This window comes from Globicephala melas, chromosome 12 (genome assembly GCF_963455315.2).
Source record: "Globicephala melas chromosome 12, mGloMel1.2, whole genome shotgun sequence".
In the NCBI taxonomy this organism is placed as follows: domain Eukaryota; kingdom Metazoa; phylum Chordata; class Mammalia; order Artiodactyla; family Delphinidae; genus Globicephala; species Globicephala melas.
Genome location: NC_083325.1, coordinates 89,743,675 through 89,767,765, shown reverse-complemented (window position 1 = coordinate 89,767,765; position 24,091 = coordinate 89,743,675). Strand labels below are relative to the sequence as shown.

Genomic DNA, 24,091 nt, shown 5'->3' with positions numbered 1-24,091 from the left:
CCACCCCCCGCCCTCGGGGTGGCTCTCGGCGCCGCCTCCCGCGGGAGGCTCTGGGGCCAGACTGCGCAAGCGCGAGACTGCACTCTCGCTCCGGGTGGGGCCGGGGCAGGACTGCGCGGGCGCGCATGCGCCGCGCCAGAAACGTGCCTACGTGATTAGTGGGCGCCTCTCTGAGCGCGGGAAGATGGCCGAACAGGCGACCAAGTCAGTGCTGTTCGTGTGTCTGGGTGAGACAGCGCTGATCTAGCCCCACTTTGACTTTCCTGGAGGGCTGGGAAGGGCTTCGTGCGCTCTGGGCTGCGCCGCTGGGCTGCGCCGCTGGACCGCGCCGCTGGACCAGGAACGGTGATGCGGAGGAGGCCGGAGAGGGGAGACCCGAGGGTGGCATGGGTCGGCGCCGTTGCCTGGGCAGCTCTGCAGGCGGGGTGTCCTTGACGTGCCCGGTTCTCTCTCCAAGCGGGGTCTCCTGTTCAGTCCTGTCTCGGAGTCGGATCCCCTGTCACCTGCCGAAGCCCTCTCTGCAAGCCTGGACCTCTAGCTTCTGTACAGTCCTTTCTCCAAGCCCGGTTCCCGTCTCACCTGCAGCACCTGTACTCCAAGCCAGGGTTCCTGGCATTGCACTTGCCTAGAATCCCTTTTTCCCCTTCATCAGACAGACTCGAGGCCACTGGGCTGATCTGTCCTTTAAGGGCCTCCTGATGCGCCGAAACCCATGACAACACTGGTTTGCTGGCATGTTGCCTCGGCCCATGCTCACAAATGGATCTGACCTAAAGGCAGGGGAAGGGCAAAGGTTTAGGATTTCTTGGTTGTAAAAGCCAAACCAGGGAGATCTGATTCCCTGGGTCGCTATGTAACAGCCCCATGTGCCAATATTCCTCTACATGAAAATGAAGGTATTTTATTTTTAATTCTTCAGGTAACTTCCAGCTCAGAATTATTTTCATTTTTAGGACTTCAACAGTGAGCCTCCCTTACTTAAAATAGAGCTCACTTTCCCTTTAGCTTTCAGGATTTTTCCTTTGATAGGGCACCTCAGTGCTTCCACCCCATCGCCTTAATTCCCCAGAGAGGACGGCCTATATGGTCAATAGTCCAGTGACTTAAAACCTTCTGATGAGTCTGCATTTCCTGCACTTCCTTCCACTCCTCTTTAGGTGCACCCTTAAAGAAGGCCACAGAAGTGTGCTCAGCGTTTCCCACTTTACCCCGTTTACCGTTTCCTACCCACACACCCTGGGGACTCCCTGTTCCCCAGGACTTCAGATGCTCAGTGTGCCTTCCGTTGTGTGCTTCTTTCTGGGAACCCATTTTGCATTTTGCCTGGAAAGCCTTTCTAAAAGGGCAGACCCAAGTATTCCCTTCTTTACTTTTTCCAGATCGTCTAGGTAGAGGTAGTTGTTCCCATGACCCTTTATAGACACCTTTCTTCACACAGATTTTATTATAATTAACTTGATAGCCTCCTGAGATTATAGCTAGATTAGCCCTCTTGAAGGCAATAACTGTGGCTTATTTTTCTTTGTATTTCCAGCTTTAGGACAAAATATGATGCATACTAGGTATTTGCAGAATTGAATTTCTATGAGGGGAAAAGTAAAAGGCCTCCTTGTTTCACTTTGACAGTAGGCATCATTTGAGTTTTAAGCTCTCCACTGAAGGCTGACTGATGGCTTCAACACAGTTTTTTAAAGGGAAGTTCAGCTCAGGTTGGGCATCTAATAGGATTCCATTGCCTTGTTTATTTCACTTAGTATTGTTGATTAGGCTGACATAATGCACTATGGTGGCTCTGAATGGGAGATGTCTGCTTGTAAGTATTTATCTTCAGTACTTTTTTTTTTTTAAAGCAACCGCCACGGGACCAGGCACTGTTCTGAGTGCTAGGGATATAGTGGTGAGGGAAACAGACAAAAATCCCTGCGCCTCTAGAGCTCACATTCCATCATCAACAATCAAGGATTTGGTTAGGACAGTAAGGCAGGAAAGGGGGAGAGAAGGAGAGTGCCACTGTAAGTAGGCTGTTCAGGGGAGGGCTTACCGAGAAGGTGACATCTGAGCAAAGACTTGACGGAGGTGAGGAAGCAAGTGGAGGGTATTTTGGAAAAGCACTCTGGGCCCAGAGCAAGGCAGGTGAAAGACTTTGAAGTGAGGGTGCTGGCCATGTCCAAGAGACGGCTGGGAAGCTGACGTTCTGGGCCTGGTGACCTAGTACCTTCTCAGTCAGACACTCCTCTGTACCTGAGGACTCAGAGCTAATGTGGCTGTTTTCTCAGGTCCCAGTGGATACAGAAGCAGTACTGTTCTTGGTGCATAGGGGAGAAGTTACTTCCTGACATACAGTGAGTGTTCTGGGGCAGGAGTCTGCAAACTCTTCATGTAAAGAGCCAGAGAACAAATACTTTGTGCTCTGTAGGCCATGCCAAAGGTGCAGTGCAAAAGCAGCCCTAGCCAGTACATGAGTGATTATGCTGGGCTGCCATTGTGTGTGGACACGGGGATTTGAATTCTATGGAATATTCTCAAGATATTCTGAGTATTTTTCAACTGTTTAAAAATGTAAAAAAATTATTTTTAGCTTTGAGAACTATATACAAAGCTGGTGGGTCCTGAGCCCTAGTTTTCAGACCCACATTTAGGTTCTGCGGTGGACAGATCTGGTGAGGCCGTGTGAGGACTTGGGCTCACTGAGCGAGTTAAGCCATTGGAGGGTTTTGAGCAGAGGTGGGAAGTTTAAAAAGAAGCCTTCAGCTGTTGTGTTGAGATTGGACTGAGAAGGGGTGAGGGCCACAGGAGGGAGACCCACAATTCAGAGAGTTTGTGTGTTGAACCAGAGCTTTGCCGGTGGAGGGGGTGAGACGTGGAGTTCTGGGGTATTTGAGGTTGCTGTTTGCCATTTCACTTGGTAGCCTGTATGCAGGACAGTAACAACAGTACACTTCTGAAACATAAAAGTTTTATTCCTTCAAAGCGTTTATTTGGACCTGTTTCAGACTGAAGTGCAGGGAAGTGTCAGATGTATACCATCGGTAAGGGTAATAGCAGAAAAGAACGGAACTTCTTATTTTGGCAAGATTATTAAGTGTTTGATGTTTTAAAGGTCTAAAGAATGTGTGCTGTTAATTGTGTCCCAGCCAGCAAACTGGGAGATGAGAGAGAGCATAGTGGTGTCAGGTTACCTTTTTCCTGCAATTAACCAGTATTTAAATACTCTTCATCCTTTAAAGACCAGCCCTAATTGTTCTTTTTTTCTCATAAGAAACTTTCTTATTCTTTATGCTTTTTAGAATATTTTCCCGTGCTCCTGTAGTATATTGCTTGTCTATCAGCATTTGTTTTCTTGTTTTTATTATAGCTAATTCCGTATCTCCCATAAATACATTGCTTAGCATGTGGTAGAAATATTTTGAGGGAAGATTTTCTGTCTTTTATCTTTCTTCCCCTGTGTAGTAAGGAATTTGACCCCATTTAATGAGAGGTCTTGCCTCTGTCCTGGCTGCTGGGAGGTAACCTTCAAACCCCTTGGAATTCCCTTGGAGTGATAGGAGTGTTTTGTGATTCAGGGATGACCCTACACAGCTTATGCTGAGGAGGTAACTCGGGTGGAGGCTGCGAGCCACACGTGGCAGGGGAAGGGGCTGGACATTGAGTTCAACCACAGGCCAGTAATTCAATCAGTTGGGCTTATTTATGAAACCCCAATAAATCCTTGGCACTGGAGCTCTGGGAGGCGTCCTGGATTGGCAGTACTCTGAGTACTGTCACACATGGGTGACGGGAATGTGACACGTCCCCAAGGACCAGAAAGTTTCCGATTTGGAACTTTCCAGAATCTTTGCTGTGCTCTCTGACTTTGGCTGGTTCTGCTTTGTATCTTTTTGTGATAATAAAACTATAATCATAAGTATAGCATTTTCCTGAATTCTGCAGTCCTTCTGGAGAAATATTGAACCTGTAAGGTTCAGCTGGTTTGAAGTGAGGGTGAACTGGGGATCTGTGAACTTGCAGCTGCTGTAAGTTCTGGGCAGACTGGACAGCCTGGAGGACCATCCCTACCCCAGCTGGCTGACTTTTGGGTCCACAGCACTCAAGCAAGGGCTCCCTCCGCACAGGTCCTGCGGTAGAAGTCTGTGTGGAACTACTCTTAGGCCCAAATACATTTGCTTGTATATTTTATGAAACAATAGTCATCTTTATTATGTGCAGTATACTTGAAAATGCATATTTTAAACTCTATTCTGTTGTATTTCATTTTAAAATAGGCTGGTTGCGACCCACTTTGTTGATTTCACGACTCGCTTCTGGGTCAGTGGTAGCAAACCTGAAAAACGATGATTTTGGTCATGACTGTTCTGATTTCGGATGTCTTTGTCATTTGTACTTTGAGTACTTGGACAGTTGGTGTGAAATCATTGAGCAGGGTTGGGTCAGCTGTTCCCCCAGGTTCTGCCACGTGCTGGCAGGACGGTCACCTCAGAGAAGAGTACCTTGCTTCCCTCACATCACATGCTCACTCTGCCCCCTGCTTTTTTTTAAGGTAACATCTGTCGATCACCCATCGCAGAAGCAGTTTTCAGGAAACTTGTAACTGATCAAAACATTTCAGATACTGTAAGTACTGTTCACAACCTTAAAGAGGACAACCTGAGTGGCTTTGGGGCAGAAAATTGTGAAAAAAATTCTTTTTTTCTCCTGCAGTGGAGGATAGACAGTGCAGCAACGTCCACGTATGAACTAGGAAACCCTCCTGATTATCGAGGGCAGGCTTGCATGAAGAAGCATGGTGTCCCCATGAGTCACGTTGCCCGGCAGGTACCGTACTTGACCTTGAAGGTGCACTTGTGTGTTTTGTGTTGCAGTGGGTCATTGACAGTGGCGCTGTTTCTGACTGGAACGTGGGCCGGTCGCCAGATCCGAGAGCTGTGAGCTGCCTGAGAAATCATGGCATTAACACAGTCCATAAAGCAAGACAGGTAGAAGAGACCTCGTTTAATTTCTAATACGTTGATCCCGTAACCTGAGCGGTTGTGAGAGGCTTAACCAGACTTATGTATAATGAGTGCGTTTATTTGAGTCTCTTTATTTAGGGTCGGCCTAACCAGCCACAATACACCCATTCTGGTTCCACAGTTCTGAAAGGTTTGCATGGTCTTGGAATTGACTTGTTAAAATGCATGGTCGAGAGAGCCCTGGCTAAGAGCTGGCAGACCTGAGCTGGCATCGCCCTTTTTTCTGTGCGTGAGGTCTTTAAACTTTTAAGCCCTGGTGACTTAGTCTGCTTCCATTACTAGGTCGTTGTTAGAATAAATTTCGGTTGTAAATACAGAAACATATTGCCAACTGTGGAGTGCCTTAGAAGTACCGGATAGCGCTGATATTATCATGGGTGCATAGCCTGCACACCAGCAGTAGTACTTCTGGGTTTTGGTTCTGGAATGCGGCCCAGCAGAACGTCCTGCGAGGAGGTTGGTGTGCCTTATCTGCTCTGCAGGGTGGAAGCCGCCAGCTGGATGTGCTCTTGCACTTTTGAGATATGGCCAGTGTAATGGAGGCTGCATTTTAAATTGTAACTCATTTAAATAGCCACTTGGTCTGGTGGGCACGTTATTGGGCTACAGGGTTCTAGACTCCCGTGGAAGCCCGGAAGGGGGGTTCTGAGGTTTTCATGGCAGCATTCGTGGTGAGACGTCGGGGTCCGTAGGCGGCCCGTCCAGTCCCTCCCAGTCTAGGAGCTGCTGTGGGTGCTCGTGCCGGCACCTTCTGTAACCACGGGGACCAGCTGCTACAGAAACACGCTTCGTTTCTGACTAGCGTGTTGTTCTAAATCCAAATCAATTGGATTCTTTAAAAACCTCGCTAAAATCTGCTGCCTTCCTTTTGTATCCATCCTGACAAAATGTAGGCTCTGTAGGCCAAGGAGGGTCATGGCTTAGTGTCACATGAGCTTTTGAGGCCTTCAGAGTGAGAAGCCAAATATTGTGAAAATCAGTTGTCAGATACATTGCATGTTTGTAAGTGTGGATGGCAGCATGAGAACTATAATTTAGGATTAGTGCTCGGATCAGAACTTTTTGTAAGACTGGATAAAGATTCCTTAGTCGTTGTTATACTAAATTTTGTCTCTATTTAAAACTTTGCAGATTGCTTTGCCATATAACATCGTATTTTAAATTTTGGTCGTTCTCAAATTTTATCAATTACGGAAAGGAGTGGTTGGTAAACACATTTTGCAGGTCAGGAAACAGTTCTGGAGAGAAAATAAATGACTTATTGAAGGTTATGCAGCTGCAAAGTGGTAGGACTTGGGTTTAATTACAGGTTTATTTGTTGAGGTGTGAGCCAGAAAATTCACAAAACAAAATTACTATAGAAACACTTTTAATATGTTAATAATGCCTCAGAAATTAGTAATGCATACATTATTTTTGACTTAGATAACTGAGATCTGTGAACTAGTTTCTGGCTACATCAGTTGACTCTGCATGTTAACAATTTACTATTTAAATTAACTATTTTAAGGACCCTTTCTTAAGTGGAATTTTCATTGGAGATTAAACATTTTTTATATCATTTGTCCATTCTAGTCTCTTCAGGGTTGTACATACCTTGCCAGTTTCTATTTTGTTTTTTAAATAATGTAGATTTATTTTGAGTAGACCTTCAGAATTATGAGCAATCATACTTCCATGTTTTCTGCTTTTAAGATCAGATTATTTTTCATACACTAAGTTTATAATAAAAGTGGGTACAAATGAAATATTTTAAATACACATGCCTTAAAAAAACAAAGCTAGAAAGTTACTGCTTATGAAATTATTACCAGTTTTAGAAGTAGTACTTCCACATGACCTATTTTTTCTTTTGTTGCTTTTAAGAAAATTTTCTCAGCAATGATTTTTTTTAAAATGTGCAAGTCCTAGTAGGATATGTCAGTATCACGTCAGATCTTTGTTATTTTTTAGCATTTTCTAATGTTTACAGATTTCCTCTTTAGTGAGTGTCACAATTTGTATGAGAACTATTCTAATATTTCGATTAAACCTGGGTTTTATAGACAGAATACATTCAGGGTACTTTTTTCTTTTTAGCGCATGTAACCATTTCTCTGGAGTATGTGAACTCTCACATCCGGTTAGTTCTGTGGGGATGTTTACTTTATCATACATTCTTTCCCTTTCCAGTAAACTTTATGTGACATATGCACAGATGTCAGGGTGCTCAGTGCATCTTATGGCACGACCAGCTCTACTCCCTCTACTCCAGAGGTCACCACTCAAAATGCCGTCTACCTTTTCCGCTTTATGGCAGTGGAATCCTATAGTGTGTATACTTCTGTCAGCTTTTCCTTTGTGAGATTCTCCGTATTGTTGCTCATAGCAAAGCTTAGTCATCCTCATTTGTGGACTCAGTATCATTTTACAGTTAGGCTACAGTTTATTATCAGTTCCACTCTTGATGAACACTCGGTTGTTTCTAGTTTGGGGCTGAGTCCACTGAATATTTTTGTATGTGTGCAGTTCTGTTGGGTTGGATACACACCTGGCATCACACACTGTGTCAGGGTCGAGCAGCCTCATAAAACAAGTTGGCTAATGTTTCTTTTCTCTTCGGTTAAAAAACTTTTGTCAAACAATGATGGTATTTCTACCTTAACTGTTTGGAAGGATTCATCTAATGCATTGTCCTTTGGTTGCTTCCTGCAGTTGCTGTCGTTTTCTTCTGCTGTCTTTAGCTTTTCTTTGGTGTGTAGTTACCAGCAGTTTTATGTGGTCAGATTCACTTCCTGAATTTGTGTCTTGATGGTTTTCATCAGTGCTAGAAGATTCTGGGCTGTTATCTTTGTCTACTTTTCTTCCCCTCATTCTTCTGAGATTCAGCCTAAATGTATTTTGAACATAAATTTCTTGTGCTTTTTCTACTTTCTCCATCCTTTTTTTCACTCTGTTTTTCAGTCTGAGATTTTCCTCCTGACCTGTTTTGTGATGTACAAATCTTTCTGTTTTCAAACAGTCCATAAGCCTCTATTTATTGACTATTTAGTGTCTGTTACTTTATTTAATTCTTTAAGTTTTATTTGATCTTTAAATTGACTCCAGCTCTGGTGAAATTCTGCGTCTTGCCCTGTATGTTCGTGAACAACTCGACCACAGTTATTTTACACAAAGCCCGCTACCTGGGTCATCTGCGAGTCTGCTCGTCTTTCTTTTCCTCTTTGTTGTATTGCTCGGCATGCTTGCTAGTTTGGATTATATGCGGAGCATGATGTGTAGACAACGTAGAAGCTTTGGGTGAAGGGCCTTCGCCCCCAGGTGGCTCCGCTTTGGTGGGGCAGGGATTGGTTTGGAGCTGACTGGTTTCTGGGCCTGCCTCGCGGGGCTCGGGCTGTGCTGGACGGGCCCCTCTCCGGTGAACTTCCAGGAGCCCCCCAGCCGGGGAGGCGTTCAGCACACAGGGCTGTTCCTGTTTAGCAGCCTCTGAAGTAGTTCTTCCCTCCCCACTGAGTCTGCTGCGTGCGGCCTTCCACTTGTTCTCTTGGCTTCTTCCTCTGAATAGTTTAGGAACTTGGCAGATGCTCTGAGGAGAAGACGTGTGGTGTCTGCTTCACCTCCGGCATCTCCATCCGGTGAGGTTGCCCACTGGCCCTTTGGTGCTCCTGCCTTCCATCAGCGGCCTTCTGCCCAGGCTTCTCGTGACCTGGGAGGCCGGGTGGTTTGACCCACGCGATGCTGAGCACCCCTTTCATCCCCCATCGTGACAATCACGACGTCCTCAGACGTTGCTAACAGCCCCTCCTGTGAGAGTCTAAAGCACAGTCCCCAAAGTGGGTTCCAGGGACCCCTAGGCCCGTGAGGTCAAAATGTGTGAGTCAGGGATCCATTCAAAGGCTCAGACTAACCATAACCAGTGAGCTTGGACAGAGTAGGAAAAGTTTGCTCGTATGTTTTCATGTTCTGCATTGCAAATAACCTGTAAGAAACCACCGCTAATGAGCTTTGGCGTTGCATCAGAGAATATCCACAGTTACACAATGGCTGTTAAAATACTGCTTTTAAGCTACTTACTTGTGTGAGGCTGGTTTTGCATATTTCAGCAGATCAAATGCAGAAGCACAGAAGAGAACCGTCTGCCTTGAGTAAGCAGACGTTAAAGAGATTTGCAAAAATGTAAAACAGTGCCACTCTCCTCCCTAAGTTTGAGTGTGGAAAATAGAGCTGTTTTTCATTTATAAAAATGTTATAATAACAGGTAATGAATTTTTATTATTTTTAAGTGAATAATAAGTGTTATAAAAATTTCACTTTTAATAGCTTTGGTGAATATTGGTACAATAGATAAAACCCTAAGTAACAAGTTGTTTAGACGGAAGGCCTAAATAATTTTAAGAGTTAAAAATTTCTGCATCCAGGAAGTTTGAGATCTCTCTTCCGAGCTCTAGCCAGGGCCCAGGATCAGCAAGTCCTCTTGAGGGCGGGGGCAAGACGCCAGCTGCCCTTTGTGGCCGGTCAGCCCTCGCAGGTAGCCAGGCTTATCTGTAGCAGCAGAGGGCCCGCCAATTTGTATACCTGGTCCTGTGCACGCAGTTGGGATTTTGGCCTTTCTGAGCCTGGCTGTCATGGGAGCACGTTAATGATTGTGCAGAAGTGTTTAGTTTTGATGGGCGTTTTCTACTTTTTTTCTGGCAATAGGGTTGTTTTGCCACAAGCTATTTCATTTATAGCTGCAAGCGGAAATCCTTTACCATGCATTCTTTATAAGATGTTAATTATAGCTGTTCCTCTTCCACAGTCATTTTAACATCTAAACATCATGTAGCTCCATGTAGCTGTCAGTTACTAAGTCTTTCTTAGGATCTGCAATCGCAGTCATTCCAAAATTAAAAACAATGTTTAATATTTAATCTCAGGACATTTCTCAGACAACTAATTTGGGGAAATAACTTGTAATATTTGTTCTAATAGATTTTAAAATAAGCTAGTACCTTGGGAATGTTAGCAAAATTTGGTCCCAGTACTTTATTAATGTGCTACACTAAAAATTAATGCAAGTGCATACTAAGAGCCAAAATTTATTATTTTTAACAGAATAGTGAGTATATTTCTGGTTCTTCTGCAGCACTGATTATAGTAGAGTGTCACTACTCTGTTTAACCAGGTATTCAAAATCTTTGTAGTTTCATTGTGCCACTATATTTTAGAGGATTTTTTTAGTGATGAAGATGAGTATTGAAAGCATTCTTAGAAATTATTTCCATCCTTGATTACGGCATGTTTCCCTTCCTTCCTTCCCACCTGCCTACCATTTTTTTAATTGAAGTATAGTTAATTTACAATGCTGTGTTAGTTTCAGGTGTACAGCAGAGTGATTCAGTTTTTTATATATATATATATATATATATATATATATATATATATATTCTTTTTCCGATTCTTTTCCCTTATAGGTTATTAAAATTGAATATAGTTGTTCCTTTCTTATTCTGTTATTACTTATACTAATAAAAATCATAAGAGAGTTTTTGTTTATATTTTAGTGAGCTCATGTTTATGAATTATGTCAGAAAACAGTGCACAGTTCGGGTGAGAATTAGTAACAGTGCTGAGTGGCGCTCTCTTCTGTGTCATGTCCAAGTTACGGATATTTAGTCAGAATAGAGAAGATCCAGAGATTCAGTTCCTCATGTGTTTCTTTCTTGTGAGCCTGACCACCCTCTACCTCAAATGTTGTCTTCCTCTCTGCCCTCTTCTCTGCTTTATTTTTCTGTGAGGCATTGTCACTCCTGAGAGCTGCCCACCCTGCGTAGGAGGGAAGCCCCACGAGGACAGCCGCCAGTGCTGCAGTTGCTCCATGTCACTGGGGCTGAGGATGAGTACTTTGGGAATGAAAAATAGGGCTCAGACACGGAACATTTTATTAAGTTAACTGAATTATACTTTGTTTCTAAGAAGTCGAAGATGAAGTATAAACTTTGCATCCACATATTATACTATTTATGATTATTCTAGGGAACTGTATAAAATAAAATTTATTTGCAATACAATTTTAGGAAATCAGGTTAACTGTTTAAAGTACCTTAATTGATTTATAACTTAATAAGTGAGTAGCAGATTCAAGTATAGCCTTTTTTTTTTTTTTTTTTAAGGTTCTGTTTTGGATCCTCTAGGCTTGATTGGTCTAAACGTAAACATTATGTTTTCACTTCTCATTTACTTTTAGGTTACCAAAGAAGACTTTGCCACTTTTGATTATATACTATGTATGGATGAAAGCAACCTGAGGTAATCGTATTTTTAAAGGTTATTTCTCTTCAACTCGGTTCAGTAATAGGCTAGGCAGTTTGTTGTCCAAAATGACTTTTCTAGTACCTTAAACTTGTAATATATAATGATGGTCACAACATGTGGAAGTACTTATTTAGAATAGTAAGAAATCCAGGGAATAATTTAGAATTGAAGTCTCATAGATCTGTTTACACTTAGACACACCCTTTGGTGAGGAAAAGTCTGATATATAAGGTGATGCTTTGTTTTGCAGGAGAATGAGTTTGTTATTGCTGTAATGAATCATGGCCAGCATGGTGTTGTATTGTGTTTCTCATCTTATTCCCCCTTACAGCTGCCTCACAGCAACCCCCAAAAAAAGACTAACAAAAAAGAAGTCGTTTTAGTTCATTTAAATTGTTGATTGCCTTAATCAATTTAAAAAACAAAAACTGTCAGATTAAGGTATTAGGTAAAAATGGCTAAGACTGGTGCGTATCCTGTGCTGTGTACGCCAAAGCCCTTCCTCTGAAGGTTTGCACTGTTGCTCCGTCTTATCAGAGAGGAATTCGAGGCACAGAGAGGTTACGTTACTTGCCCAAGGTCACAGATTCAGTGGTGGGTGTGTTGGAATTTTAGCCTAGGCTCTGTGAGGCATGAGTCACACTCACCACCGTGCCCTATCGCCTCACTTGTGCGTTTGACCTCAGGGGACATGGATCTGGGCAACAAGGAGCTTGGTGTGGCATTTCTTCAGCCAGGCACTGGTAACCAATGATGAGAGCGTTTTCCTGGGCCTCTCCTCCTGAAGTCTGAGGTGGGCTTACATGTATTATGGGCTTCATGTATTCAAATTAAACCTAACAAACAATATGATACAATGTGACCATGCAAAGATAAATGAATACGATGTATTTTACAAATATAGAGGCAGACTCGGGCTAAGTGACCAAAGGGAATGTATGAGCAGACCATGCACCAGTTGCAAGACGGGCACCGTGCTGCCTGTCACACAGTAGGTCTTGCTGAGTGAGATGCCTCAGCAGTGCGCCTGCAGGGCCCTTGGTGTCTGCCCTCACCGAAAGGACAGAGACGAGCCCGCGGTGTGAGCGCAGGACCACACTGCCTTGCTTCCCTGCTAACCCGTAAATGTTGCGTGTGTTTGATTAACAGAAACTCTTTCCTTTAGTCACTGTTGTAGGGTGGACAGGTACGGATGCAACAGGCTTACCTAGGTTTTCATTAATCACGAACTGCGTTAAAATACATAGATTTTCTATTTTTGTTTTTCACTTGTTAGTTTTGTTTTGTCCACATTTTTCTCAGTTACAGAATAGCTCATCAGTATCATCAACAGTGTCTTGTTAGAGAACTCTGTGTGGCACCCTGTCTACTAATGAAATGTCCAGACGTGGTTGGCACTTGGTGGTGCAGCCCGAGCCACCCCTGCTCCCACCTGCCCTTCACGTTTCAGCCTCGGTGGCTTCCTGGGGAGGGTCTGTGCTCTGAGGCCTCGCGGGTTTCCCGTTAGACTCTGTTGTCCCCCATAGAGATTTGGTAACCAAATGCAGGAACAGTGCACACGAAGCTCAGTGGGAAAGCTGAGGTGGGAGATGGGCGCGTGGAGTGGGTGCAAGGACCACCGTCAGGACACCTTAGCGTGGAACCTCCCGCCCTCTGGGACTTGGTTCTCACGGCGTTTTGCGTTCCACTCTGTCACCTTGTCAGGAGAATGCTGATTATTGTCTGGCTCAAAGCTGTACGTTTCGTGTAAATCCCCTGCTGTTGCGAGCTCCCTTGCCTGAGACACAGAGCCCCAGACTGCAGCCCCAGGGAGGGCCGTGCAGAGCTGCCGAGTGTTCGATTTCCTCTTTAAATCAGGTCACTTTTGCTGGATTTTGATATAGGCGCTTCATAAAACCCTAGCAGACGTCCCAGTTTAACTTGAAACCATAGATCAGAAGACTGAGTTCATGTTTCAATTTTACAGAGATTTGAATAGGAAAAGTAATCAAGTTAAAAACTGCAGAGCGAGAATTGAACTACTTGGGAGCTACGATCCACAGAAAAAGCTCATCATTGAAGACCCTTATTATGTAAGTATGGTTCTCACTTCCATCCTGCGGTTCACGGGTAGGGATAACGTAAACACCAGCCTGTCTGTGTGCCCTCACGTTGGGAGTCGGAGGCAGACTCCTGAAGGGCCTTTTCCTTACGCAGGCTTCGTTACTCTTCCTTTTCCCTGTCTTTTCAGGGTAATGAAGCTGACTTTGAGACCGTCTACCAGCAGTGTGTGCGGTGCTGCAGAGCCTTCCTGGAGAAGGTTCGCTGACCCGGGTCCAGCCCTGCTGCGGCCCAGGCTCGTTCCCACAGGCCCGCATTCTCAGTCAGGTGTCACAGTGTCGCCATTCCCTAGCCAAGGCCACAGCCCTTTTCTCAGTTGACTCACTGTTTCTTACCTTAAAAATAATTGTAGATGGAAACCAGTTGTGCGTTTGGTGGACGAATAAATAAAAAATTTTGATTCAGCCAGTTTATGGGGTAAGTGTTCTTAGACTAGTTGAACCTCCCACTTTGCCCCAGTTACAAAGATAGTGGAACAAAGAAAATCGCAGAGCAGCAAAATAGAACACAATGAAGTAAAGCATCACTGTAAGGCTCGGCAGCATCTGAGCCATCGGCACTTCCAGGAATCTGCACTACCTCTTCCCTCTGTGTGGACGGGGCCCCTGCCCTGCACTCCCTCTTGATGCCAGGGCCTGGTGTCCAGTGATGTTGGCGAGAAGTGTTCACACACAGGCACAGTGCACACTTGTGCATTGACAGGACAGGAAGGAGGAAGATTTGCGTGACTCGTCTTCAGCACCTTCACTCCTTAGTTTGTGTCTGTCTAGTTGATTTCATAAGGAAGTCACCTTATGTGTTCCTGTTTGAACCACTTTGCCTCTGGAAATGTAATTATGTCCGGGAAGAAGGACACTTGTGTGCTGGTTTACCTTAGGGTCAGTGTGGGGACCACGTCTGCTTTACATGCATGTGATTAACCTGAATGTCAAATATAGATCAGCTTAGGTGGGAAAAAATAAGTGGGAAAAAAGTCCTTTTATGTTGGAATGCTTAAATATTGATATGTTAAGTATTCTTTTATCAGTGCTTAGTTTATAGGCAAATATAGGTAATTTCTGTGCACTTGGAGATAACTGATCTAAAATTCATATGAATATATGTCAGAAAAGATTGTTTTCAAATAAACTGGGGAAATTACAAAATTACAGCTAAGTACAAGTCTGGTGTCTGCCTGTTTTTCTACTGACAGGTGGGGAAGAATCAGAAAGCATTGCCTCCACTGTCCCTTTTGGATGATGCGCGATGTGCGCCTGTCTGCCCCGTGCCGGGCAGCGCCCTAAGCAGCGTAAGTGCCTAAGTAAGCACGTTGCTTCCACGCAGGTAATCTGTTCACGGGAGAAGCCGGCAGCCCTGCAGCCACAGCAGCCTTGCCTGCGCCCCATCCTTAGTGGAGTGTGGGTTCTCCTTGGGGCCAGCACCCCGAGGCAGACCCCTGTGGATGGCTAGATGAGGGACAGCTTTTCTTCTCTCGGTCTTCACCCCAGTTCATCGTTGATGACCCGAAGTCCCGGGAGGACTCTGGGTCACAGATCGGTCTGAGTGACGGTCGCTCAGAAGCAGGGAGAGTTCAGAGGAACGGCTTCTGGTCCTCAGTATCACAGGGGCCTCAGACGGGGGACCTTCAGTCCTGAGCTTACTCGGGCCTGAGGGATGAGCAAGGTGTCTTTCCCACCAGGCCACCGGGGGCGGCAGACTCAGGGACACCGGGGAGGCAGCGGCAAGAAGGCTGGCCAGGCGTGTGTGTGGTGGCCTGCGGGATCGCTCCATGAGGGCTTATCCTGAAACGTGGGAGGATTGAGAATTTGATAATGGCAGCTTTAAAAAGTAAAGAATTGAGGGAAAAAGTCGACCTGCAACTAGGAAACAGGAAAGTAAAGCACTTCAAAAATTACACCCTAGTGCCCTAATCGTTCAGTAATTGCTTAATACTCTCAAAGTAAGGAAATTTCTTACTCTTTTCTGTTCCTTTATGTTGATGAATAAATCTCTCTAGTTTGTTTTCTTTAACATTTACACACATGTCTTAAACACAGACCCTCAGACAAATCCTAGGGTTCCTAATTGACTTTGTCCTTAGGCGGTATCCAGACTAGGGCTCATGTGAACAGGAAACCTCGTTGCTGAATTCACTTGTCTGAAAAATTAGATCCAGTCAGGTTTGTTCAAAATATATCTACCTGTAAAAATCTGGAGCTTTTTGGAAGTCTTAAGGTCCCTCTTAGTTTAGCGCTTCCATTACAAGGTCACACAGGAAATACGGAGTTTAGCGTTTCCATTACAAAGTCATACAGGAAATACGGATGCAACCTTATTTGAAATACTCGCTACCAAATCACGTACGTTAAGAAATGTGTCGCCAGTATATAGTGCCACTCCCTTTAAAACATGCTAATGTCCCTTACAAGAATTCATAGCTTTCTCGTTTTATTTACTTATGCCTTTTATATCCTGTGATATCCTGCCAGTATTTCAATCTTTCCAAAAGATTTGTAAATCATGAATTCCCAACGATGAACTTGTTCAGGAGTAAAGAGTCACTTTGAAGACTTCATTATAACAAACACTTCATTTATTACTTGCGTTTTATTTACAGTATCTACATATTGCACAGTATCTAGATACTATTTTACACTTATTATACAAAGGACAAATGAAATTAGCCTGAGCATGTACACAGGTTTACACTCCGATGTCTCCACAACTGAAGTTCTTTTCTGTCTCTTTTTATTTATTTATATTTTTTAAATTTTTCATGCAATTCCAAATGATACTCTGGGCATTTAATTGTAAAAGTAATAAAATATTAAATAATACCATATGCTATATGAAAATATAGTTTCAGATTCTGCTGATTCTGCTTATGCTTCTCAAGAAATATTTGTGACGTCACCTAATCAGGAAAAGGAGCTCTCTCTCTGCCGTTTCACAGCATGACACATCAAACGTGGAGCACTCTCCTGTTGTCTAAAATGACCGGTGGCAAGCATTACTGTCGGGCACACCCATTTACTGACTCTGTGCCCACAGACGGTGTCAACCTACAAATCTCAAGGTGAAGGAATTATGGGAGAGGCTGTCTGCAAAAATAAATCTCTGTTCATGGGGCGTGTCCAGAAGGCAGTGGGCTCTGCCCTGCTGGTCTCCAAGGCACTTCTCACGGTCCCGGGCCGCTGCTCGTCCGCGGCGCTCTGCTCGCTGCGAAACAAACACGTTTGGGTTCAGAGAATGATTCACAGTTGCTTATTGATTCTGGAAGACCTATACATTCAATTACGTGTAACATAATTTGTGCATAGATGTGAGGAATTGCAGTCTGCATGTTTCCCTGTGTGCCAAAATGTGTGTCTATCTTATTCTGGGAAGTAACTCAGTGCTCACGGGCCTGCTGCGCTAAAGGGATGGAAATCATCACAAACGAAGAGAGATGCTTGCTAGGGTCTGAAGAACAGTGCTCAGTGTTGATGCGTCTGCCGCCAAGTCCTCGGTAGTTCAGTCCACGCTGATGTGGGGCGATCCTGGGTTGCTCAGAATAGGCTGCATTTTGTAGAGCGAGCTGGATACTTCTTACTCAAAACTCCGCTTCTCTGAAAGTATTCCAGGGCTCAGGCTTGTAACTTACTGGAGCGCCAAGTCCAGGTAGTGAGGGGTGTGTTTGGGAGGCTCTCCTGCTGTGTGGGAGGATGGCTGCGAAGCTACAGCTTCTCTTTGGCTCGAGGAGATCAGGTCATGAGTTTCAGCAAGAAGGAGCAAAGGGCTCGGGCTCTGCTCTGAGACCACAGTGTGGAGGGTCCCTGTGCTCGGACCCCTCTAAAGACCCACTTCTTTCAGACTGAGCCTTTAAGAAGTTGAGGCTCTGGTCTGGAGTAGGAAGAGGAGTCTTACCCTGCAGCTTTGTCGTGACATCTTCACGTGTTAGGACGGCGGAAGAAACGTATGTGGACGCAGCTTACGCCACTTAAGGAAAACCTGCTGCTAACGCAGGATGTGTGCTCTGCCCTCCGGGACGTCAGGGTACACAGAAACCCTTGACTGTCTGCGTCGTCACCAGCCAGTTAAGACTTTGCTACTGCAGTTTAGAACTTCTGGAGTTGGAAGAAATTAATCTTTTTTTAAACGTTACAAAATTATTTTAGCAGAAGTATCTGTATTTTAAACTACCCACTTCTTGACCAAAGTGAACATGGTTACCGACGGCGGTGGCCAGCGCGATGTGGGTCTCCGTGTTGTGTTGGGAAAGCCCTGGTGTGCCCGTCCTGAGACGGTGCAGAGGTAGGTCCACGCTCGGGTGCAGTTCCACGGAAGCGTAGGCTCCTGGGCACCACTACTCGCGACTTTTCGCTCCGGGGAGCTGTCTCTGCAGGAGAGCAGTCTTTGGGGAACCGCTGTGGGGAAGCAGGCGGTTAGCTCGCAGGCACAGAGACAGGAAGCCTGTGGCCTGAGCGGTTCTTCGGTGGATGTGGACGCTGGGCATCTGGTCTCCCCACTTGTGAGTAGATGGCGGTGGTTTTCCAAGGATGTGCCTGGTTCATCTTTGGAAATAGTGATGCTTTAACTATAAAGAAATGCTTAATGAAAACAGCATTCTCATCTTCCCAGGCAGGTGCTTTGGGAGACTTACAAGAATCCATTCATTGCTTTAAAAATAAGAAGTTTTCTGTTTGCCATGTGGGCAGTGGAAGAGAAACTGGACAGCATTCAGATGAGAAGTGAAGGTGGAGGAATCTCTCAGCTTTGGCATTAAAAGCTGTGCTTTCACTTGCCCCACATGGAGAGTGTTATACAAGTTTCAGTGAGCTTGGGGAAAGTGTGGGATGATGCCCTCCACTAACCGCTTGTTTCACTGAACCCCCATTTGCTAGTGGGACTTCTGATGGGGAGAAGCAGCGCCAAGGACGCAGCTCAGGGCAGCACCCACTGCCCGGCTGGCCCCGAGCATCTGCGCAGACGTTGTTCAGCGCAGCCTTCGCCACGGTGAGCACCCCTCCTCCGCTCACAGGAGGCGAAGGGACAGCCATCTGACTGCAAGGTAGACCCAGCATCTGGCTGTGCCTGGCACACAAGACACTCAGCTAGTGTCCAGTTGTGAAGTTACAGTTTGTGGCTGAAATCGATGGCATTTGTCTCAGGAAAATAAAACCTTTCAGCCCATCCCTTGACTCTTGCTGACGGTTAGTGTTATGTGTTACACGTCAGCCCTCAAGAGGCCAAGGTAAAAAGTTTAGCTCGTAAACTCAATGTGTGTTTATATTTTTACCATCAGAGGCTTTTAAAAAATAACTTTGATAGAAACATTTGAAGAGGATACCTATTCTTAGCTGTTCTTTTTAAGTGTATTGGTATAATGACAGAATTCAATGCAAACATTTGCCAGATATGTCGCTAAAATTCGCATGGATATGGTTAGTCATATACTCATTTATGAATGTTTGAACGAAAGCCTAGAAGTGGGTGGGCAGATACACACCATGTCACACGCTGAAGTCAGTAGCCAGCGGGCTGTGTGCAGGTTAATGTGAGCTCGGCCAGCGTGTCCTCCTGCGACCAGGTCTCAGTGGCTGCCTGGGGTGCTGTGTGTTTACTGCTGACCAGTACCTAGAGCTATTTTGAGTGTTCTGTCAGCCTTACTCAGAGTAAGGCTACTTTACCCAAAGAATGACTGTCTCTAAACTCCCATGAATTTTTCATGTCCCACATGCATCCAGTCTTTGGTGTGTGGGCCACAGCGACTGGGCTGTCAGCTTACCTTATCCCTCCATGCACATCGGACTGACAGCCAGCCGAGTAAGAAGCCGGGCGCATCTCTTATAGTCTACAAGGGAAATAAATCACAGACCCTCGTCAGCTACCTCAACAACTTAAATGAATTGCATTCACTTTAAACAAGCGTAGCAACTGCTAAAGCCATTCATTCCTTTAAATATTCTGAATTCCTTGGAAACAATACATAGACTGTCATCTGCAATCATGGCTCGAAGTTGTTGATTTAATAATTTATGGTGCCTCGGGCCTTTAGCATCACGTGACAGAAGCTAAATGATGTAACTGGGAGGCTGTGGGAAGTGGGGATGCAGAGTCTCCCACGCGGCTGCTCTCTGCCTGTTTTCTTCTCGCAGTAGCTGCTGGGCTCATTAAAACAGCTTTCGTTTTGCTTCCTAGAGTACAGTTGGTCTTCCCGTGCCCTGTGTTACTTAACTTTTAGGTCACGTGCGGGCCGAGTCCCCTCTTGAGTTAATCATAACACAAAGCCTTCTGCACAGAAATTCGAAAGACAGTGGGTCAACAGCCAAGTACCAGAGCAAAAAACCTGGCTGGACAATGGAGGGAAGCAAGAGCTGATTTCTGAGCGCAGGCTGGTTTTCCTAGGCGTCTCGCATGGTTTCCTGTTTCAGTAGTCTCATAGGCGCTGCCTCAGAGGACACAGCAATCACGCCCGTAAAGGCATTCCTCAATACGAAGTTCACTTCTCAAGAGTCACAAAATGCTACTTAAAGATGGAAGAATTCGACTCTTAGCTGAAATTCTGAGTGAATGAGTAAACTGACAGCGATAAACACGCACGGCATGTCTGTTAGGCGAGCGCCTAGGCCTTCCAAAAACACACCCGCTAAACATCTAGAGGACGTGATAGTTGGGGCTCAAAGGAAACAACTATGTGGCAGCTGGGGGCTTTTCTGCTCTTCAGATGTGCCGTGTTTTCAGGATGTGCTTTTCCTAGAGAGACCACACGTGGAGGCGGCGGACTGCAGGAGCTCAAAGGAGATACTGGCACTTGCCACACACCCTGAGATCCTGAGGGCGACCACCACCCCGCTGGGCCACATGTTCTCCACCCTGATGTCCACCAGGGGTCCCTTAAGGTGCAGACTTTTCTCAGCAGGTGTGGTGGACTCACAAGTCCTGCTCTTCCCGAGAGCTCACCCCAGGACCACACCTTGAGTGAGAAGGTCTGTGGTTCCTTCTGTCTAACCGGCCAGGATTCTGGGAACTGTCGTATGCAGCCTTGAGCAGCACAGAAGTGGTCAGGTTGGCTCTGCAGCTCTTTATGGGCTGAGAGAGGTGGGACCCACACAAGCAGCCACTTGTCCAGGGCACAGATCTGCTTCCAGGCCCAGGGGCATTTCTGACCGGGCCTGGTCCCACCGCCTCACCTTATGGGTGACTAGGAGCTTGGTGGCGGCCCGCTCAGCAAAGGAGGCAGCAATGTGGGTGGCGCCTGCGATGGGGCACACGCAGCCTAAGTGCCTTGTCTGTGTCCTTGTCCGTGAATGAAAGGATTCAAGCAATGACCCTAAGGGTCACTTTCAAATTTAGAATCTGATCCTATTATTGTAAAAAAAGACTTAATATAAAAATATACACACATTGAAACAAAATGAGAAGGTTCTCTGACCCCTAGAAGCAGGCTAGTAATTCTCCAACAGAAGGTGATTCCATTTCAGAGGAAGGAAAGAGGGAGGTGAGGTGTCCCAGGTCCACATGGCCTGGATGAGAGGGTGAGCCTGGAGCTTCCGGGACACGGGTGCCGCCCATTGACTCGTGCCACTGTCCCCGTGGCAGCCTTGAGCGGGACCACGTCAGCTCCCTCCTGAAGGCGCTCCCTGTCTGCCTGCCATGTTTGGGGACGTGCGAGACAGGAGCTCCATAAAGGGGTGCAGCTGCCTGCACACAGCAGCTTCCCCTTCGTGGACAGGGGCTTACTGTTTTGAGCAGGACGGGCAGGTCTGGTCTGCTGCCCCTTCGGACAGTCCTGAAGGCAGCTCCTAGGAGACCTGGCTTACGTGTACAACTGCCCTCCTGTGAGCCTTAAATGGAAGGCAAGTTGTGGTCCCTACACACACAGAAAAGTTGGTGTAGGGCTCTAGCAGATGTCCCTCTAGCTAATAAGTTACTTGTCATCATTGTATGTTTTGTGAAGAGCACAAGAAAGCACTTTTGGGGGAATGAGTGCACTTGTTGTGGATGAACCAGGAAGTTACAGCTGAGAGCCAGACAGAAAAGGGCACCTGCGTTTCTGAATTAGTGAGGAAGCCAAGTAGAAGAGCAGGAGTTTGAAGTACCAGTAAAATTCCTGGGTGATGGGGTTACAATTACTGGTGGAAACAGAAAGTCTCTGGCCAGGGCAGTGGGGATGGCCCAGGGCCAACCATAGTTACCTCACACCCTGCAGTAGTCATTTTGGCAACTCAGTTGGAACATTTGTTCCACTGTCAGAGTTGAGTGGATACAAGGACAGGCATCAGACCAGAATTCGAGAGCGCGCATGGAGGAGCCCAGCCCCTTCCAAGAGCCGATTCATTCCAATGACTGTGAACCACGTTCCGTTTGGCACTAGCTGCTGCTGCCTGCGGTTATCTTAAGTGGTGTACTCACCCCAGCCCCGGACTGTACAGTCAACAGGGAGTATAGTATTAGCAAACCTGGGTTACAGAAGGGAGGGGCCTGAAGCCTCGTCTACACTGTACCGGCATTTCTAAAGCGAGTTGGATGCGGTCACTTACAGGTGGGGATGGTGCAGTCTCGGGTGTTGTGGTAAAGTCTGTGGAAGTGTTTGCTGCACTTTGGGCTGAAATAAAGAGGACCTGGAACGTGGAAGAAGAAACAGATTGTGAGGGCTGCGGGATGCCAGGAGCTGGGGAGCGGCGAAGTAATGCGTGGAAAGCCTACCTGTCAGATGTTTCAGAAACTTGTCTTTCATCCTTAGATCTCGAGGAACAATTTCTGTTTGAGGGAAAGTAAGTTAATTATTAAATTGCCTGAAAGGAGCATGTTTTCATGTGATCCGAAGTGAATGTTTAAAGTTACTGGAAATTCTGCCCTGAACACAGCAGCCCCGTGATGGCAGTACGTGACGATGTGAAGACGGGTGATAGGGCACATTTTCCTCAAATCATATTAACTGCTCTCCGAGCTCCGGTCTTAATGCCCAGTCTCCACCACTAGGATAGAGGCAGGGACTGTAAAGTTATAGGCAAAGAAAGGTGTGTGTGTGGTGTGTATGTGACAGTAATCTTCCAGTGAATAAATCACTCGTAGACAGTTTCATCTTGAAGAGCTTGGGAATCAAATTCAACCACCTCTCAAAGTTCTAGGAAGAAAACCTGATCTCATACTTCAAACAAAAAATTTGCTATAGGTATGTATTCTTCTAGGTATATATTTAGAAAAAGGGTTAGTTGCTGTCAAAACCACTTGTTATGAAGGCTGGTGTGAATGCATGGAAACAGACATTAACCTGGTTGGATGAGATAAAGGTACAATTCCCAGGGAAAGACTGACTGTACCGGCACAGCGCCTAGTTAGCGTTGGTAACTAACCTGACTGACGTTCTTTCTGATTTCAGCCTTGTTTTTGCTTTTTTTTTTTTTTTACAGTCATCTGGATTCATTTTCACTCACCTGTTCTGCACTAGTAATGCGATGGCACGTGGTCACACTACCACCAATTCTCCTCATCTGAAGAGGGAACATTTCCATAAGAGTCTTACTTGCAAGGTTTAGACATCTCCTAAATGTCAGTCTTCATTTACAACTAGCTTTAGTCAGTCTATATAAAATTGACCTTATCATATTTGACCTAATTGTGTCATGAAAGCATTAAAAGCTTTCATGCTTTCCTTGGTAATTTCCCAAGGGGCAGCCACTCTGGGAAGGCTCTGCCATGGGGAGGGGGGGCGGGGAATGGGAATTTCTGTCTCAGTTGAAACTGCTATGCTGAAAATATTTCCATTTCCAAAATAACAGATGACAGTTCTATGCTGAAATTACTGACCTAGGTAACAACTCACATGTCTTAGAAGTGGATGAGGGATAGTTATGTTATCTGCCAGGCATCATTCATGGAATTCCTATTTCCTTCTCTAAAAAACATATTTCCCAGTTTTTTTAACAGTCAAAATGTATTTATATTTTAAAAATACGTATGTGTTCTCAAAGACAATTCTATTTTCAAGCAAGTACTAGTTCTTCTAGCGTCTCCTGAGACAGGACAGGCGGACCCGCCGTCAACACCGCACACACCCGAGAGGCCTTGGGAAGCGGTCCACTCCGTCTACACAGCCACGCGGGCGGGGACACTCACCCACTCTCTGCTCCTCCGCGTAAGCCCCGTAGTCCGAGACCTCCCTGCGGCCCAGGGTGTAGTCCTGCCGGCCCGAGAGCTGCAGCCTCTTGGACTCCCCCGAGTGGTACTTCCTGAGCTCCTGGACGATCTCCACGATGAGTTGCAGCAGCGTCTGCCTGTCCGCGGCCTCCCGGGTCTCCGCGATCCCCCGGCCGGGCCCCGCCGCCCCCAGCACGAGCAGCAGCCCCAGGAGGAGAGGACGCCCGGGTCCGCGCATCCTGCGCTCGGCCAGGCTGGGCGGATCCGACGCGCTCCCGGAGCTCGGCTCGCTGCAGGGACAGGGGTGCGGGGAGACCCGGACAGCCAGTCGGCGGGGGGAGCGGGAAGGGCGGGAGAGGCCACTCCCCTCGGTCCGCGCGCCCCGGCCGTGCGGACCCAGAGGACGCCCGCCAACCCAGTGGATGGACGCCCCGCGCCGTCCCGGGCCTGGAGGGCGGGCGGGGGCCCGGCGGCGGGAGGCTGGGCCGCGGTGTCCACGAGGACTCGCCCTCCCCGAGGTCCCACGCGCTGATGCTGAGAGCAAGCCTTGGGTGCGCCCGCCCTCGGCGCGCGGGCGACACGGGCCCTGGCCGCCTTGCGCCCGCGTC

General features: G+C 46.3%; 2 protein-coding genes across 5 annotated transcripts; one reads left to right on the top strand and one right to left on the bottom strand.

Annotated features, from left to right (window-relative positions):
- Window positions 1-105: 105 nt before the first annotated feature.
- ACP1 (acid phosphatase 1) lies at window positions 106-16,175 on the top strand. 3 transcript variants are annotated; one of them, XM_030844528.3, is made up of 6 exons: window positions 106-227; window positions 4,538-4,611; window positions 4,860-4,973; window positions 11,215-11,276; window positions 13,249-13,354; window positions 13,513-16,175. In XM_030844528.3, exons 1-6 carry the CDS (start codon window positions 185-187, stop codon window positions 13,588-13,590), a joined length of 477 nt encoding a protein of 158 aa, XP_030700388.1. In that variant the 5' UTR covers window positions 106-184; the 3' UTR covers window positions 13,591-16,175. The 3 variants fall into 3 exon arrangements, 2 of the variants coding, with proteins under 2 accessions (XP_030700388.1, XP_030700387.1); XM_030844527.3 differs by lacking the exon at window positions 4,860-4,973 and adding an exon at window positions 4,699-4,812; XR_004036775.2 differs by lacking the exon at window positions 13,513-16,175 and having other exon boundaries at window positions 4,699-4,973; window positions 13,249-13,325.
- On the bottom strand, window positions 15,997-23,742 carry ALKAL2 (ALK and LTK ligand 2). 2 transcript variants are annotated; one of them, XM_030844526.2, is made up of 5 exons: window positions 23,463-23,742; window positions 22,050-22,103; window positions 21,884-21,964; window positions 19,129-19,194; window positions 15,997-16,580 (listed from the first exon to the last, which is right to left on the bottom strand). In XM_030844526.2, exons 1-4 carry the CDS (start codon window positions 23,719-23,721, stop codon window positions 19,130-19,132), a joined length of 459 nt encoding a protein of 152 aa, XP_030700386.2. In that variant the 5' UTR covers window positions 23,722-23,742; the 3' UTR covers window positions 15,997-16,580; window position 19,129. The 2 variants fall into 2 exon arrangements, with proteins under 2 accessions (XP_030700386.2, XP_060165479.1); XM_060309496.1 differs by lacking the exon at window positions 15,997-16,580 and adding an exon at window positions 17,856-17,914.
- Between the last annotated feature and the right edge of the window lie 349 nt (window positions 23,743-24,091).

Excerpts from the sequence above, each read along its gene's own strand:
- ALKAL2 (XM_030844526.2), bottom strand. The coding sequence starts at position 23,721 with ATGCGCGGACCCGGGCGTCCTCTCCTCCTGGGGCTGCTGCTCGTGCTG. Across the intron at positions 22,104-23,462 it reads CGCGGAGGAGCAGAGAGTGG|AAATTGTTCCTCGAGATCTA; the intron begins GTGAGTGTCCCC and ends TCCCTCAAACAG. Across the intron at positions 19,195-21,883 it reads AGACTGCACCATCCCCACCT|ACTATAAGAGATGCGCCCGG; the intron begins GTAAGTGACCGC and ends TTTCCCTTGTAG.
- ACP1 (XM_030844528.3), top strand. The coding sequence starts at position 185 with ATGGCCGAACAGGCGACCAAGTCAGTGCTGTTCGTGTGTCTGG. Across the intron at positions 4,974-11,214 it reads CAGTCCATAAAGCAAGACAG|GTTACCAAAGAAGACTTTGC; the intron begins GTAGAAGAGACC and ends ATTTACTTTTAG. Across the intron at positions 13,355-13,512 it reads TCATTGAAGACCCTTATTAT|GGTAATGAAGCTGACTTTGA; the intron begins GTAAGTATGGTT and ends CTGTCTTTTCAG.